This window comes from Vigna umbellata, chromosome 1, assembly GCF_029865625.1.
Source record: "Vigna umbellata cultivar VRB3 chromosome 1, Vumbellata_1.0, whole genome shotgun sequence".
Taxonomy (NCBI): Eukaryota; Viridiplantae; Streptophyta; class Magnoliopsida; order Fabales; family Fabaceae; genus Vigna; species Vigna umbellata.
Window position 1 is genome coordinate 88,895,847 of NC_142165.1, and position 19,372 is coordinate 88,915,218.

A 19,372-nucleotide genomic window follows, 5' to 3' on the forward strand; every position below is an offset into this window, starting at 1 on the left:
TATTAAAGTACACAAATTAATTAAAAATCCAATATTAAAAATTAAATAAAGACATAAATATACACTCATAATATATGTTAATATTTTTTTATTTTAAAATATATTTTATTAAACTAAAATATAAAATAAAAAATTAAAAACTAGAAATATAAAAATTTAAAATTTAAAAATCATAAATATGTTAACAAATTTCTAAATACGTATAATACATTTTTTTTAAATTTAAAATTGATTAAATATTTAACTTATGTTTAATTATTTCGGTATTCCCTGTTTGGGTTGAGAATCTTAAATAAGTCTCTTGTTTTTTTTTTCAATTATATTTTTTTATTTTTTGAAATTGCTCGCATTGACCCTCTACCATTGAATGAGGAGGTCAAGGACGTTGGATAGAGGTTTACATGATATACTGATTTGTTGTTTAATCAGGTGACTCGTGTTATTTACTATTCTGATCTATATTTTTCTTTTTTTAAAATTAAATAATTAAAAAAAATTAATTAAAATATTTTTTAACATATTTTTAAAATTTTTGTTTTTTAATTTAAAATTTTATAAATATTTAATTTAATTTATTATTTAATATATAAAAATATTTTAATATTTTAAATATATTTTATTAAACTAAAACAAGCAATATTTGAAAAAATTGAAAACAAAAAATGTAAAGATAAAAATTAAAAAAATCATAAAATTAGAGATGATTTTTTATTTTTTTCAATAAATTTTAAAATCCGATAAAGTCAACTGAATTAAAAATCTGTTAAAAAATTAACGAATTTTAAAATTTATTAAAAATAAAAAAAACAAATTTTTAATATTTTCTTAATTTTTTCATTTAATTTTATTGACAGCCAACGTTTTCACGCCAAACCTATGGGAAAAGTGATCTATGTGGATCTCCCATCCATTGCTTCTAACTACTTAGCATATCAACAAAAACACAAATAATGTAGAAAGTGTGGCATTAGTTGCAATATCAGTACAAAGTTGATGACCAATTTTTTAAAATAAAAATAGTTTAAAATAAAAACTTGACATGGATCAAAATTAATGTTTGTTTCTGTTATATTTTGTGATATAACATAAAAGGGAATTGCGTCTTTCGATATATACTGCGAACTCTCGACCTCCTAATAATATAGTGAAAAAATGTTTTCATTAAAAAAATTGATAAAAGGAAAGGAAAAAAAGTTGGAGGAGAAATTAGCAAAATTGAGAGTGGGAACAGTGAAGGTCACTAAACCTCACCACCACAAATTGTTCCTGCACCATTTTATATTCAATTTATCATTGATATAAAACGGCATCCGTTTCAGCACTCATACCCAATTTTTTAATTAATTATATTCAACGGATGTGCTATATCCGTTGACGAATGTGACCACGTCCGTTTAAGTATTTTTTATGACATCCCAAAATATATAGCAATGTATATATGTAGAATGCATCGATTATAATAATAAAAAGCAGTTAAGAGTACACAATAGATAGGATTAAGGAGTACAGTTATCCAAGTCTGGCTGGGAAGTTTTAAAACTTAAGTACAAGTTCATAATTCTCCAAAATACATGATTAAATAAAGATTCAATGGGACCTAAAGAGTGTTTCCAAAATACAGATCATGATAAAATGAAGGCTAGAAGTCTTTCAAAATAAAGAGCTATTTAAAATAAGAGCTAGTAGAAATCCTAAGCACTAGGGGTTGGGTCTTCCTCAACTTCCAAAGCTTGCTCCAAAGATACATCATCACCTACTGCTCACATCCAAAGGATTGGATGATCATCGCAAGGGGGAAAGCAAACACATGCAACACATACAAATGCAAGGGTGAGCTAGGTCTCAAACAATCATACAATTCATTTTCAATCAATCTAGCATTTCCCAGAATATCCATACACACATAAACACCTTAGTCATCATAAACATAAGCATTTATTTCATAAAACTCATCAAGACAAGCATCCTATCATGTTAAGACTCTAGACACGTCCGGACATAGAATGTATGTAGAGCTGGGGCGGGTTGTGCACTTGTGATGGCCCCTACTGCTTTGCAAAGCCATTGCCGAGGGGTTCCACCCGACCATACACAAGGCTAGTCCGTTACCGCGGAATAAACCTTCAGTGATAGCGTCTACCCTAGGACCTCCCACTACTCCCACCACACGCGTCAATCCTCTCTAAGTGAGAATGAAAGACCGTTGGAGTGTTAGGGATAAACCCCCATATGGAAGCCTCTCACATTCATTCAATACACTAACTAATCCCACCGAGAGATCTTAATTTCATATTCAATCCGACCACTTTAAATCACATGATATTCCTCTTGGATCAATAATATACCTCATAAACCACTTTGATTCATCAAACATAAAATTTCATAGTCATTCAAGTGCATTCTTACTATATTGTCTCATACCAAACCCATACACCATCATACAACATCAACCATGTCAGAAAACAACTCATACATTACATACTTTCACAAAACCCTCACTTATTAACACAAATTTCTTTAGGACTTTTAATTATCAATACTTAAGTAATTCAAACAGCTTGGAGACCCTCACCAATGGCTCCGGAAGGGTCAAAACCCCCCAGAACGAACTAAAGAACGTCCGAAACGGATGTCCGGAACTCCCAAAACATCAAAAACACTGAAAACACTCAATCTGCCACGCATAATTCGCTCAGCGCACCCTCCCTGTGCGCTATGCGAATTTTGCTGCAGAGGAAGCTAAATTTTGCAGATTTTTCTGCATAATTGAGCAACTCTAACTCCCCTTTACCAATTCTAATCATTTTGGTGAACTTCTACCACTCATAAATCAACTTTCATGCTAAATTAAACTTACCTAAACCATTCTAGTCCTTTCTAACATTATTATAAAGTGTTTATGCATTGATTTAGGTTTTACAACTTCAATTTTATCAACCTAGAGGTCTAAATTCAATTCTACAACTTGGAGTTGGTTTTTAACCATTTAAACATGCCTACTAAGTCACACATGACCTACCTAAGTTACCTAAACTGACTAGGATCACCAAGAATGCCAAACTCTAAATTTGACCACCACACTTCCTTTCTAACTCTAAAACACCAAATTTTTTCCAACTTAGAGACCCAAAACCCGATCTTACCTCTTTGCACTAATTTTGACCAATTTAGTGACTCAAACAAGTCACAATACAGCGGATAAAACTGTCCCAACAGTCCAATAACGCTGCAGACCTCATTTGCTCAAAATCACTACCTCACTTCCTCTAAAATTACCTAAAATTGACCCTAAAGACACTTGATTTCCTTTCTAACAGCACTACCACAAAATTTTCATGCCAAAACAGTTCCAACATACACAATTCCATCATTCTAAGTCATTCCAAACAGTTTATAGCCATCAATCACCAAATTCACATAACACACACTTCCATACATGCATTTCAAGTTTAACTAGAACCAAGTTCATGCTTCCACAACATACCACTATAAATTTATCATGCATTCACTCCACACAGTAAAATCAAGAGTAGAACTAGCTCCCCTTACCTTAAATTTCCAACACTTAAACTCAAGAGGAAATCCAAAGGCACTCTAGAAAAATCGACAGCACCTATATTTCACCAAATGGTGATAGAAATTAGTCTCTAAAATAAGCTTAGGGTTAAGATTTTGGGGAAAAATCACAAGTGAACTGCATGCAGCAAAATTTGCTACATGATCACAGTTTAAAAAGGAGAAAGTTACTTACCCTACGAAATCGCAAATGCAATCGGTGAAAATTGGAGCCCTTGATGCAAAGATCGCCTAGACGTCTGCGGAATGGGAATCCAGTGACTCAATGGAGGGGAAATCTAGAGAGAAGAATGGGTTTTGGAGAGGACAATGTTAGAGAGATGTTTGAAGGAGAGAAAATGAAATGTAAGTTTCTGAAAATGTCTTCATAAACTGTTTTTAAGTTTTATTTATTTATTATATATATATTTTTTTAAGGTTATTACATTTTTTAGTTTTTTAAATATTATATTTTAATTAATTTATAAATTATTTTAATTTTTTATTTTTTTATAACATATTACGAAAATTAATTTTATTTTATTTAATTAAATAATTATTATTAATTTAATTAAATAATATTTATATATTAATTTAAAATATATAAATTAATAAACTAAAAAAGAAAAAAACCTACGATGTGGTCACATTCGTTAACCGATGTAATCACATCCGTTTCATTTATAATATTTATATATTATAATAATTTATTAAATAATAATATATAAATTAAAATAATAATAATTATTTTATTAAATAAAATAGAATTAATTTATATATAATTATATAATAAATTTAAAATAAAACTAAATAATATTTATAGATTAATTTAAAATATATAAATTAATAAACTAAGAAAAAAAACTACGATGACCACATGTGGCACATCCGTTTAATAATAATATAAAAAATATTATAATAATTAATTAAATAATAATATATAAATTAAATTAATAGTAATTATTTTATTAAATAAAATAAAATTAATTTATATATAATTATATAAAAAATTTTAAAAAAATTAAATAATATTTATATTAATTTAAAATATAATAAATTAATAAACTAAAAAAAATAAAAAACCTTACGGATGTGGCACATCCGTTTACTTAATAATATAAAAAATATTAAATTAATAAACGAAAAACTAAAAAAAAACTTGATCGAATGTGACATATCATTAACGGATTTGACATATCCGTTAACGGATGTGACATATCCGTTAACGGATGTGACATATCCGTTGAATTATTTTTTCTTCAACGGATATCGACATCCTGTTGAAGAAAAAATGTGGGGGTGTAAGATATTTTTAAATATAAATGATAGTTTTGAAATTTTCAAAAAATGTAGTGGTGCAAGGAGCAATATAGGGTGGTGTAGGGAGTAACGAGTAACCCTCTTGCAACACTGCATATCCCATTCTCAACATTTTCTTCGGCCCAATAATCCTAGGGTTTCCATTTGCCACTTTTATCTAAATTTATTTATTCCTCATTGTAATAAAATTATGTACCTCAAAACATTGTATTTTAGTTCATTTATTATTTTAAAACTTGTCGAATCAGTTTATTTAACAAGTAATCAATTTAATAAAAATATTTTTATTACCATCACATTCATATTTTATGTCTTAAAGTTACATATCTGTTTATATCTATTTAAAAAACCTAGATGTGTTCATGTTTATTAAACTGAATTGATGAATATTTGATACTTTAAGAATTCTGTACATAGTGGAATGGAAAAGGAATTATTTATATAACTTTATGAGTTTAAATTTTCATTACGAAAGAGAACACTACTAAATTAATGGTTATTACCATGAACTAAGAAACTAATCGGTAAAATTCATATACGAGAATGAGCAGTGAAAGTTTGATAAAAGATATAATTGGTAGTCAAACCCTCATGACTAGAAAAGGACAACATAAGATTAACGGGTGAAGATTGTGATACTAGGGATCGTTGTTATGTCCGACAGCTTTGCCACAAAGCAACACATTGTTGGGAATATCATATTCATTATGAAGGCTGCGTTCAGAAGTCCAAACCCTGAGATATAACTGTTGCCCAAGATACTGCCTTTCCCACATTGCAGACCTCAGATTCCACATTCCTTGGTTGTCCAACGACACCAATATGCTTGTCCAACCCTTTGGATACACCTACATTAAATCACCATCTCATAACATCAGAAAATATCTAAATAAAACTATACACTTGTTTATGTTACCTGTGCAGTGTGTCTGGTCAGGGCATCAACTAGATTATAGGTTCTTCTCTTGGCTGGCGTCCACTGACCAAAGCCATAACTGTCATTGTTGCAACCAACACCATTAATTAATACTTTTCCTTAAGCTAATTCTAAGTAAAGATGATTGCTTCTACAATACTAAAAAAAGATTCAAGCTGACATACCCCACCACCCAGAAGTCATAACCATCAAGATGCCAAGATTGCATGGTGTTTTCGTTGTTCTGAAAAACGACCTCAATGAAGTCGTGGAGAGAAGTTGGCACTACGGAGGTTGCTACGGATAAGGGTGTGTTATCAGAAGGAAGGCTTTGGAGTGAGCCAACACTGTAGATTCCGGGAATGTTGAAGTAATCAGCAAGCTTGAGAGGGGTGTCAGGGTTAACGTAGGAAACCCTGTTCACAGTATACCGCAGTTTTCCATTTATCAAAGAAGCTGAATTGGACAATACAATTGTCTTTGTAGGAGTTATTTTTCCGTAATGGTACGACCCTTGGGGGTTAGGCCTAGCAGCATTTGCTGTCAGATTCCATCTGCACCAGCAATTAACATTTTAGCAGATACAAAAAAGAGTTAATAATAGTACATGCATGATTGCTATGGAGAGTTTAACTTTATTGTATACGATAATTTTACCGATTATTGCAGCAATAATGATTATATGTAACATAACTTGTAATTAGTTATTAGTATGAAAACCTTTTGTACCATGGATGTGTAGAAATTAAATTCAAGCAACTAAAACTATAGGCTTGTTGATTTTGGTTAGAGGTTTATATCAACCTGTAAGTTCTGGCTTGCTTCACAGACCAGTGATATTGGTGAATGGGGGGACTAGGCAGGGGTCCCGAAGCTGGGGAATTAGAGTTTGAATAATGTAAGACTGCCGTTGCTGTGAAAATTTTTCTGGAAAATCTTGTTGATGCAACAATGTAGTAGTCCTTTGGAGGCTGATTTAAGGTTACCAACACAGTAGCTGATTGCCCAACGTGCACATCAAGAGTGTCGTATACGTTCTGGACAATGTGTGATCCTTCGATCTCAACTAGCTTCAGGGTATGACCCTGAATTCTGAAGTTTATTGATGTTGACATGCCCACGTTTGAGATCCTAAACATGTAGGTCTTTCCTGAAATTAAAGGCTAAAGCGTGAATAGTGTTTGGAGATACAATTTTGACAAAGTTGAAATTAATCACTTGGAATCTGCATAAGGTTGAACCGTATTCTTTTTGAAAAGACTGACCCTGGTCACCATTTACGGTAGTATGAGCCTGGCCATTGATAAGAAGACCATCGGGAAAGGCAAGAGATTTTCCAGAATCCAAAGTCTCCCTTAATGCCTGCAAATATCAAAAAACAAAACGTTGAGAATGTAAGGTGGCAAATTTGCAAGCAAGCACAACGCATGAGAATAATGCAAAGGCACAAGTTGAAGATACCTTGTGGTTGGTCTTGTACCAATCACCGATGAGTAAAGTGAAATCTCCATCAGGGTACGGATAAGGAACTGGGATGACAGATCTGTGGTAGACATTGAGTCCTCCAAATCCTCCAGCTGCTTTATGCAGTGAAGTTGATGGAAAGTATGTGAAGGTTCCAATCTGATCCTTGGCCTGAAACTTGTACGTGTAATTTGAGTTTGGAGAAACAGGGCAGTTGGTTCCCAAGACCCCATCTTGCCATGAGTTTTTCCTTTGTTTGATGCCATTCCTGTTTTACAACAACAATGTCATCCCATTTTCTCAAACAAAATGCCTAAACAAGCATGCTACCAAGTTCAGCATTTCTGTCAGATGTCTCAGGAAACTTGGAACCTCTTGTTATTCTTTCTAGAATTGACTAAAACATTGTAATTTGTCTAAATTTATTTTAACAATGCATTTCTTGTAGCTAAAAATTTTACACATCTAGTTGATGAAATGAAAATATCACTTCATTCAAAATTCAGTTACAGTATGATCGAGACATGAAAAAACAGAAAAAGGAAACTCACCATGTAAGTAGAAATGGTTCATCCAACTTGTTGACAAGGTTGAGCACAACATTGTCATTGGTTACCAAATCCAATTGAGGACCCGGAAACTGACCATTGATCAGAATGACCTTGGAAATTCAAGAACTAAAACTTTAGACTCGGCTTCAACCAGATTATCCAAACATATCTTAATCAATGAAAGCATCTTATATTACCCACCTGCTGAGGACTACCTAGGGGAGAAAGAGTTCCATATGTAACGGTCCACGTGTAATATTTATATGAATCTTCTCCTTGTACAAGACACACACTCAGCAGAGCCAGAACAACACCACGCAACAGATGGAGCAAACAAGTGCTTCCCATTGCGTCTGTCCACAAACAGAACATCATATGACAACAGAAAAGAACACTTATGTTTCACTCAAGAGTAGGAAGAAAATAATGAAAGAAACAAGGAACTAAACATGAAGCATCACTTTCGAGTTATTGAAAAGTACCACTTCTGTTGTTTTCTCTTCAACAGTGAAACTCAGTAAGGCTTGGAGGCTTAGCTCTGCAGAGGCCATTTATTACATGTGATATATTTATATCTATATAGAAGGAACATTGGTAACATAATATAATTAAAAAATGGGATCGTGTTTGGTGTTAAGGTAACAAATTCATCATCCATTTTCTGCGGTGTTAACGCGGTTCCATAAGTTGATGTTCCTTCAGGCTAAAGCTATACTGTGCGAATTTTATATATGTAAATTATAATATACAATTCTTAATTCTGACAGAAAAACATACATCATTATTAAAGTGAAACGAGCTTTATTTGGGCACCACTAGCATTTTTTTGACCAATGGCCTCCTGAAATTTCGCCACTGATCATATCAATTTTGTTTTGCTTTTCAGTTGCAGATGTAGCTGCATTCTCACCATTTCAATTAAATGATTGTTCCGGGTTTAGCGAATGATATATTTTGATATTTAAAGAGAGTTTTTTTGTAGTTGAAGTTCTTTAATTTTCAAACTGCGGCTTAAAAATAAAGTGATTTTTGTGTATAGTAGATATGCAAATTGTTGAATTGCTTTTACACTTCACCTACTGACCCATACGCCAATAAAGAGGAAGACTAATTCCTTGTGAAAGGGTACCATACTCTCACCGATCAAGGCTATTTTTTTTATTTCTTTGAGTTATTTGATAGTTGCATTTATCGTAGTTCATAATTGTTCCATGTGAAGTTCGTATGTCTCCAGAGGGGTTTGCTCATCCAAAAAATAAAAGGGACAGATGGGTTTAAGTGCAATGTAAAAAAAATAAAAATCATATTTTAACCCATATTTTTTACGACACAGTCTATTGATTGTTTTAAAATTAATTTTCAATTATTTTTTTATTATTGACGGGGGAGTTATTTTTTCCAGCGTAGTTTCGAACATTTGAAATGCATTTGGTACAGGGTGAACTTTCATTGTAAAAAACCTAGCAGTGATGCCTTGTAGCTTCACTTGTTTGAGTATGTCTTCTGTTTCCCTGCTCGCATTATGGCTCCATTGTTTTGTTATGGGTTTCTTGCCTTGGTAGGGGAGTTCGTTGTTGTCGTTCAGTCCATTGTTTGAATGTGGGTTTGTTTCGTTGGTTAGATTGTGTTCGTACTTATATTTTTCGTTATATAAATTTTGTAATTATTTTTTCATCATATTATTTTTAAGTAATGTATGTAAAGAAAAAAAAAATTAAGACTAAAATTCAGGCATATATGTTTAAAATACATTTTATAACTTAAATAAGTGTCTTCCTTTGTGGAGGTGCTTATCAATGCTCTTTAACCCATTTCATTTACGCATTTTACTTATATATTTTTAATCTCATGCACATTTATTTGCAAAATAACACTAATATAAAATTATTTAAATTAATAATACTATTAAGTGAATATGAGTTGCTATAAGTACCCTAATATTTCTTCTTACATGTTTTTCCCCTTAACCTAATGAATTAGATTAATAGATAATAAATAATGATGAAAAATAATTCTTAACAATTATTGAGACGAGTTGGTCTAAACTAATAGTCTATATGGGTAGGTCTAACCAAGATTGTCTAATTAGTCCTGGCAAAAATTTAATAAAAATTTGGAAAAATTCAACCAAGTTAGCCACAACAGGAATTTGGCCGAGTTGACTTAGACGAAAATTCAATTGAATTCTATTAAGTCAAATCCAACCAAAATTTGGCCGAATTCGATGGAGTTTATCGTTATCTAAATTTGATCTCATTCTTAGTTAAAGGTTGAGAAAAACTCAATTAGATCATGATCGTGGGTCGAAGGTCGAGATTAGTTAATCCTGTTAAAATTGAAGGTCGACATGAGACAATCTAACTGAAGTTTGAAACAAACATATTTAAATTAAAAGTTAAGATGGATTGCTATAAACTAAAAATCTAATAATATATTTTAAAAGTTAATATTTTTTTCATATTTAAAAGAAAAATCCATGATAAACTCATTCAAATGACTTTTATAGATTTCTTTTACCATTTAAAATTTTTCAGCTTTTTAACCTTGTGGGATTTTTTTTATCCAAATTCATGTGAATCATAACCCAGCCCTTTAGAATGGACCAAAATTGACGGCTCTAGTTTTATCTTTGAGAAATGAATACATTTTAATTTGTAATCTTACAGTAAAGTATTGAAAACAAACTGTTGGTTTTATTTTTATTGATCCAGATCTTACAATTAATTATTATTATTTATGTCTGTTATCGTTAATTTTTAAAAGTTAACGATGTACTTTCAAATTCTATAGATTCATTAAAACTTAAGCTACAAACTTTAATTATGGAAATTCCTCTTCAGAAGATCTTAAAAATAATTATATTTCTACAAACTCTTATAGCTTTTTAAAATTATAATATAATATACCTTTAAAGGTGAATATTTCTCAATACGAACATTCATTATTTTGTAGAGGTTATAATATCTTTTGTCAGACCAATTTTCAAGTTAGAAGAATTTGTTGATAAAATTATTATTTTATAATCAATCAGGAGGTATTCCTCTCACTGGATTCGTCTATTTTTAGAGTAATGTAGTATCTCCTCTCCTTTAGGCTAGAATCGCATAACATAATTAAGAAATTCAAACATCAAACCACGCGTATTAAGAAGTTTTAGTATGCCTTAGAGGGGAACAGTCAATCAAAAGTTGACTCTTTCAATTTTAGAGTACTACACGACATGAAAATAAGAAAAAAAAGATAAATGAAAATAATTAATATGATATATAAGTATATATAACTTTACCTATCTTTTCTATTATGTTAATAGTGTTGCTAAAATCAATATTATAACATGATGACTATCACAAGCCTAAGTAGTAATTCTTTTTCTCGAGACTTAAAGTATTAACGACTCAAACTTAATATTAGTTATTAAGATAAAATATTTGTGTCAATGAATTCTTACGCTTGATGCTCGTAGGATATGTGTATGGTAAAAAGAAAAGAAATAAAAAAAATAGAAAAAGAAAGGTATAACTTGGTGAAAATTAAAATATTTGATAAAAATAAAAGAAAAAGAAAATTTTATCATACTATTTTTTAGTAAATCGTACTATACTTTTTTTCTTGGTAAACAATTAAGCAATTTTTTTTCATTTATTTTAGAATTTTTCTTTGTATTTTCATAAAGTAATAATAAGGTGACATATATTTATATTCATTTAACATATATTGCATTAATAAAATATCATAAAAATTAAATTTTTATATATTTTTAAAGAAAACAAAATAAAATAAAAATATATAATATTACATAAATATAAAAGATTTATGTATGTAAAAATATCCTTCTGGTTTTCATATTATAAATATGTGAAAGAATGAAGAAGAAAAGAGGAAAAAAAAATAGTGAGGATAAAGAAAAGTTGTATATTAAATAGAGCATGTAGTAGCACATGAGGTGTAGGAATTCGGTAGTACAATAAGAAAAACACATGGAAAGCGTCATTTGCGGTGAAAACGACAGCCTAACGAGGGTGGGTAGAATGGAAGATAATTAATTAGCTTTTTCACTATTGAGTGACAGTGAGGACGAGGAATGCATATGTTTCTTTTGTCCTTCTTTCTATGGTGAGTTTAGGAATAGCAGAATATTCTAGAACTTAGGTTATTTCGTAAATTTATATGAAAAATTAAAACTATTTTAAATTCAAAATTTTAGGAGTCAATAAATTCGTATTCTTTCTATTTATATCTTATTCACTTATTTAACGTATTTAAGTTCCTACAACATAAATACATAAATAAAATAGAAGGCCATACATTATTTGTGTTCACTTTTTGTCATTGTGGGAAATTTTATTATAAATTTAAGTTTCACACTGCTCAGTAGAGTTGTCAAAACGGGTAATCAGACCCAACCCAACCCGACCCACATTTTTTTTCACCATCTTCTTCTCAGATTTTTATAACATGTTACTTTGGTCGATCAAATTGAAACATTAATAATTGGACCAATTGATATAAAAAAAATGAAACAAAAGAAATATATTATTATATATATTCTAAGCTATCAAGGATAAAATTTTGCCAATTTAGTTTAATGTGACATACACAATCGTTTGATCAAGAAACTACATATAGCCGTTAACAAAAATATATAGCACAAGATAAAACTGTTATACTTGTAGATATGTTTAAAAACAACATAAAACAAATGATATATTCCTGAATTATCCAATTTATAATATTATCCATCTATAAAATTAGAATCTTGAATGGATAAATCCACAGTATTATGCTCTTAGGGTTTTATTTGTGCATTTTGAATAATTAATTTAATTAATTTGATTTTAATAAAAAAAATAGAATTTGAATAATTAATTTAATTAATTTAATTTCATTAAAAAAAATAGGTGGGTTGGTGAGCCAACCCGACCCACCACGAGTTTAACTCGTGTGAGCCGGGTTCTTAGTGAGCCGGGTCAAAATTAGCTCGCATCAAAATTTTTGCATTTTTTTCCAACCCAACCCGGCTCAAACTCGTGATGAGCCAAGTTGGCTCACGGGTTTCAACCCATGTTAACGACACTACTACTTAGACATAAAAAAATAAAAAATTAAAAAAAAACACATAAATTTATTATCTTAAAATGTTAAATTAGAGATAATATTAATTATTAGTGTTATATTTTTTTAATAAGTCTTTTATAAAAAAATTCATCAATGATACTAAAACTTTGTCTTCATAATGGTTTAAATGGGATAAAATATAAATGAAAAATTTTAAATATAAAGATTCTTTATATAAAAAGTATTAAGACCAACTTTCTGGTATAAATTATTTGCTTAAGGGCATGTTTTCTAGAAATTTGAAAAATAAAGAGAACAAAACATGATGACAGATCCTAAACACATGCATGGTTGAGGGGGTTCCGACGTACGTACTTTGATTCTGTGACCAAAATGCTGAATTCAAAGGAAATACATAAAATACGAATACTTATTTGATATGCATTTATTAAAAGGAAAACGTTTCTTTAATAATATATTTTGTCAACATTTTGACAACTTCACGTGACATTGTTTCATTGGTTGGTTTTAAAAGGATTTTTTAAAAAAGTAAAATTTGTTTAGAAGGACAATTTTAAAAAGAATTTGGATAGAAACTCTTTTTGGCGGTTTTTTTTTTTCAGATTCATTCTTTTTCGTAACTTGGTTTTCTCAACTCTCTCTCCACCATTGAAGCTTTCATCTCTCTCCACCATTGAAACATCTATCTCTCTCCACCGTTTCGGTCTTCTTCATTCCTTGCTTTTCTTCATTCTCTGTCCACCATTGAAATGTTGTTTCTCTCTCCCCTTTGAGTTTGAGTTCGACTCTTCTTACTTCGTTTCTTAGGTCATTTGGTCATTGTCGAGGATTTCGTCTCCCTCTTTACCCATTTCCCTTTTTTTGATGGTGTGATCGTGGGCTCGTTGGCAGTGTATATCCCTCATTCTGGAATTTTGTTGATTTTGGCGTGCATTGTCGTTGGCGGCATTTCCGTGGTTGTGTAAGTCTTTGGCTTTTGTCTCCCATTGTGGTTGGCGGTATTTCTCCCAAGGTTTGGGCTTTTTCGCATACACCGTCGAGATTGGTGTCACCGAGGTTTGGGCTTTTTCGCACACACCATTGATTCATTACCAAACTTCACATTACAAGTTGTGGAAACCATCAACTATGACCAACAAGGGTCCTTCATTCATAAAATCTTAAAAACACACTCATAACAAACAAAAAAACAATCATGGGGAGTGCAGTTGCCACACCTGGGTAGCACAGATAAACTTTCAGTACAAAACTGCAAATTTAACCTAATAATCGATTACAGCCTTTCTGTAAGCGATTACAAGTGCATGTCTCCAGTGTGTATGGTGTAGGACCTTACCTGCGTTGCTAAGACCACCCAGGATGGGTCTTCCCTACACAGAAGACTTACCAAACTTCACACTACAAGTTGTGGAAACCATCAACCATGACCAACAAGGGTCCTCCATTGACAATATCTTACAAAGACACTCATAACAAACAAAAAACAATCATGGGGAGCGCAGTTGGCACATTTGGGTAGCGCAAATCAACTTTCAGTACAAAACTGCAATTTTAACCTGGTAATCGATTACAACCTCTCTGTAAGCGATTACAAGTGCATGTGTCCAGTGTGTGCGTGTGCAGGAACATGTTAGGTCATTGAATTGTTGAGAAAAAATGTCATTTAGGTGCTTTCACGTAAGTTAGATGAGCTCCATAAGCATTTATGGCCAATTTTCTCCCTGGTAATCGATTATAGGAGTCTTGTAATCGATTACCAGAGAAAAAATGGTCATTTGTACAGAAACTTTAACTATACTCCCCACCTGGATGAACAACACTCCCCAACTCTGTTTTTCTGACATTTGCTACTTGTTTTGTTCTTAACTTTCTTCACTAAACTCCAAATAAGTTGATTCTTGTTTTGTTGGAATCTAGACTCAAAGAGCTTTCAAATGACTACTAACTCATAATTTTTAGACCACTCTACTAGGTGCAGTTAATTTCACAAAAAAAAAAGTTTTTCTAAGCTTTCTAAATGAGTTTACTTTTAAGTTATTGTTTCATGTTTGCTATTTTAGATGGGTGAGTGAGTTTAATGGTCATGAGTGGTCTTTAGTGCACCAATAAACATGTTAGGTCATTGAATTGTTGAGAAAAAAATGTCATTTAGGTGCTTTCATGTAAGTTAGATGTGCTCCATAAGCATTTCTAGCCAATTTCTGCCCTGGTAATCGATTACTAGAGGAAAAATGGTCATTTGTACAGAAACTTCAACTATACTCCCCAGCTGGATGAACAACACTCCCCAACTCTATTTTTCTGACCTTTGCTGCTTGTTTTGCTCTTAACTTTCTCCATAGAACTTCGAACAAGTTGGTTCTTGTTTTGTTGGCATTTAGACTCAAAGAGCTTTCGAATGACTGTTAACTCCTATTTTTTGAACAACTGCACTAGGTGCAATTAATTTTCAAAAAACAGCGTTTTTTTAAGCTTCCTAAATGAGTTTCATTTCAAGTTATTGTTTCATGTTTGTTATTTTAGATGGGTGAGTGAGTTTAACGGTCATGAGTGGTGTTTAGTGCACCAATGTATGATGAACTGTTATGTACGTTTTCTAATACCGTTATGTACTTTTTAATTTCAAAACTTGTGGTTTGATGAACTGCTGTTACGTTTTCCTATTAATGTATGTGGTTTTTAATATTGTTATAATTTTTCATTACTCAATACCCTTCAGTATTCCTTTTTTATTTGTTTAATATTGAAGTATTCCAACTTGAAGTATTCCAATAATGATCCATCCATAAAACCTTCAAAACACAGTCAAAAGGACTCCAAAATAACCTTAAGGAGTGCTTAAGCCAGGCTTGGGTAGTTCTTGTCAACTTTCAGTACAAAAGAGGATTTTTTTCCCTGGTAAGCGATTACAGGGTCCCAGTAATCGATTACAAGTGCATCTGTCCTATGTCAATGGTGCAGGACCTCACTTGTCAACCTATAAACACCCTTAGTGGGTCTTCCCTTCACATAGGGGTGACAGAACTGGACATTTGTTATAACAATCACAAAGGATGAATCTTAAATAATACTACAAAAGGACAATTGAAATGAATATAACAATCAATTAACCAATATCTTTATTAACATTCAATAAAATTCTTCTGATACATTTACAACTATCCATACTTTAACATATACCAATATTGCACTAATCACAAATTACATAAATCAGTCAAGTTTGGGACTGTGTACGGAGTTCTACAAACTCACTCAAAATTTCATTCAAAGTAACAAAGCACTTGGTTTTCAATGAATGCGAACAAACAACTACAAAAAAAAAAAATTGGTTACAAATAACCAACAAAAACCACCAAAATGATCACCAAAAGCCAAAAGCAAAAGCTCAACCCCAAAATACGAATACGAAAAAGGAAAAAAGTGCATACCTTGTTCGAAGAACCTATGTCAGCGGACGAACCCATTGCACAAAAAAAGCTCAGAACTTCGACACAATCAACATCGAAGGAGACACTTTGAACAAACCAACGACGGAGATCGGTCGTCGAAATCACGAACTCGACAAAAAAAGAGAGACTTCGAACGAGGCCAGCGACGACGGAGATTGCCGAGCGTCGAGAGAGATTGCTGAACGTCGAGAGAGAAATGCACAAAATGGAGAGAGAAGTTCAAATGAAACTGAAAACCCTAAAATTGAGAGAGGAGATAGTGTTGAACGAAGAAAGGTACTTTCGGAATAATGAAATCTAAAACCCTGATCCCTTTTTCAAATCAGATTTCTTTAAAAAAAATTTCAAAATGGCCCAATACAACACTGACATGTGTCGTTGCCAAAATGTTGTCAAATTTGCGTTATCAACATATCGCGATCCTTATTAAAAAACAGTTTTGTTTGTTGAATTTTTCTTTCATTATATATTAATTACTAAAATAAGTCACATATTTATATATCCTTTGGGTTTTATTTTAGCCCTGTTTGTTTCCAAGGACATAATCACGGGAACACTGGTTTAAAATGAAAGTGGAAAAAAGAAAATAAAATGGAATGTCATATTTTCTTTAAACTTTTTTTCTTCATATGTAGAGAAAAACAGGAAATATATATATATATATATATATATATATATATATATATATATATATATTAGATACATATAAATAAATTAAGTATTATGATCAATAATAATAATATAAATAAATTTCTATTTTAATAATAGAGATAATTTGACATTAAGAGAATGAATTAAGTAAATGTGAATTAGACATCTTGTTGGGAATTCAAGTGTGAATCTAAGTCCCATATTGGATATAAATGAAATAGTAGGGCACTATATAAAAATAAAATATCCTTAACTTATTGTCTTAAGATTTTAGATAAAGAGTGATGTGAATCCTTTATATGGTTGAACTCATATGTTATTGGTGTTGTTGGAAGTCCCACATGGTCAATTTAGTTAGGCTTAAAAACCACTTTCTAATAGGTGTTTTGTGTCTCCCCAGTGAATCTCCTCTTAGCCAAAAATAGCTTTCAGAGGTAAAATGATCATTGGGTCAATAGACCCATAATAAAGATCCACTCAAATAAAGGTCAATGTAAGTCACTCCTATAAATGTTATTTTAATTTAAGTTTAACCTTCCTTCTTACTAGCATTACCATAAAATGTTAAAATGTAGGAGGTTCAGCTAATACTAAAAGGATGAAAGAAGTTTGAAGGACCAACAATATATGCCAAAAACATCTAAGATGAAAAAAAAAAACTTTAATAAATATATTGTTAACCAAATATAAACATATTCTTCTCTTAGATTTTACATTTTATTTATTTTTTGACTTAATAAATATATTATTGACCAATAAACATGTGATGTTTTTGTGAGACCTATTCAAGAAAAGGATGCTTAATTGAAAGAATAATATATTAAAATGGTTAAATTGAAAAGAAAAAAAGCGAGTAATAATATGTATAAAATAGGACCACTTAAGAAGTAACTTTCATTTGTTTTGGTAAAAAGTAGGACACACTAATTAATACCTTTATTTTTCTTTCTATTGCTCTTAATAAATGGATATACGTATTAAACGTGTGGAGGTAATATAACGTTTGAAATATTATATAAAAATACTGTAATAATGTTTCACAGGCGCATCCGTATTCGATTCGTGTCGGTTCCGTATATGTTTTATTTGTGATTTTTTAACAATAACAATACGCTGGCGTAGCCTAGTACATAAATTTGCCTCTATATATTCACACACACAAAAATGAGATACAAAGTTCAAATAAAGAAGGAAATGGAAATAAAAAATAACTTAACAAAAGGAAAGAGAAGAAATAGATAGTTGAGGCTTGAAGAAAAAGAACAGCAGATGAAAGAGAAACGTGCGAGAAAAAAGTAATAACTAGCCTAAAAAACCTAATTGCATTCATAGTTTTATATGAATGTTATTAAAATAAGGTAAAAATTTGGTCCAAACCTACTAAAAAATTATTTAATCTAACATAATATACAAAACTCCTTTTATCCTACGTTACTGCATCCACAAGCAGCTGCAGTGAAATTTTATTTAATCTAAAACAATTTCTCCTCTCCCTTTTGCCTTTGCCCACCAACAACCACTACTGTGACTGCCACCAGCCACCCTTTTGCCTTTTCTTTTTCAATTTTGTTATTCTTTTTTCTAGTTCTCTACTTTCACTATAATTATTTTGCAAAAAAAATATACTTATTTTCCAACAACAATAATGGCTAATGATCAGATAGTCCAAGAACATCTCATAAAAGTGACTCGGGTTGGAAACATTGTCACCCGATGGATGAATCAAATTTAAATACCAGTGTTTGTAATTATTGTGGGAAAGTTATGAAAGGAGGAGTATTAGACCAAAAGAACATATAATGGCAACGAAGGGTAATGTTGTTGCTTGTACCAGCCTTCCACTTAATAATAAATTATATTAAAAAATAATTATATTAATTTTTTTTTTCATTTTATTAAATTATAATTTTCTTAAATTTTTAAAATTAATTATAATAATCAATTTTTAATTTTTTCTTTTTATAAATATTTTTATCCATAAATATAATATTAATAATTATAATTTCATATTATTTTAATAATTAAAAATATTTTGACAATTTTTAATTTCTATTAATTAAATAATTTCTTTTATTTGTTATAATGTCAAATTTTATATTAATTTTTACATTTTTTTTTTAAATTTATTCTAAAAATCTTTGCTAGTGTTAAATTGTCTTCAATGTTATGCAAATTTTAGCTCAAGAATACTACCATTTTTTTAAATAATAATGATAATGTGACGTATTTTTATATTTATTTTACAGAAAATATACTATAAAATAATCATAAAAGATAAAATTTTACATTTTTTCAAGGAAAAAATGAATAAAAAAAATTTAAAAATAGTTTCAAATAAATATAAAAATTTTGTGTGTAAATATCAGTATTGTTTCTCTAATTATTTATTT

At 30.6% G+C, this 19,372-nt stretch overlaps 1 protein-coding gene across 2 annotated transcripts; it reads right to left on the reverse strand.

The window, feature by feature from the left end:
* Positions 1-5,294: 5,294 nt before the first annotated feature.
* LOC124825783 (protein SKU5 SIMILAR 14-like) lies at positions 5,295-8,420 on the reverse strand. 2 transcript variants are annotated; one of them, XM_047298489.2, is made up of 9 exons: positions 8,289-8,420; positions 8,008-8,159; positions 7,807-7,916; positions 7,253-7,523; positions 7,057-7,153; positions 6,596-6,941; positions 5,977-6,345; positions 5,792-5,870; positions 5,295-5,723 (listed from the first exon to the last, which is right to left on the reverse strand). In XM_047298489.2, the coding sequence occupies exons 2-9, from the start codon at positions 8,152-8,154 to the stop codon at positions 5,514-5,516; spliced, it is 1,629 nt and encodes a 542-aa protein (XP_047154445.1). In that variant the 5' UTR covers positions 8,155-8,159; positions 8,289-8,420; the 3' UTR covers positions 5,295-5,513. The 2 variants fall into 2 exon arrangements, with proteins under 2 accessions (XP_047154445.1, XP_087960772.1); XM_088104646.1 differs by having other exon boundaries at positions 8,008-8,343.
* Positions 8,421-19,372: the final 10,952 nt, after the last annotated feature.

Excerpts from the sequence above, each read along its gene's own strand:
- LOC124825783 (XM_088104646.1), bottom strand. The coding sequence starts at position 8,181 with ATGATGTTCTGTTTGTGGACAGACGCAATGGGAAGCACTTGTTTGCTC. Across the intron at positions 7,154-7,252 it reads GGTACAAGACCAACCACAAG|GCATTAAGGGAGACTTTGGA; the intron begins GTATCTTCAACT and ends TGATATTTGCAG. Across the intron at positions 6,942-7,056 it reads TACCGTAAATGGTGACCAGG|GAAAGACCTACATGTTTAGG; the intron begins GTCAGTCTTTTC and ends CTTTAATTTCAG.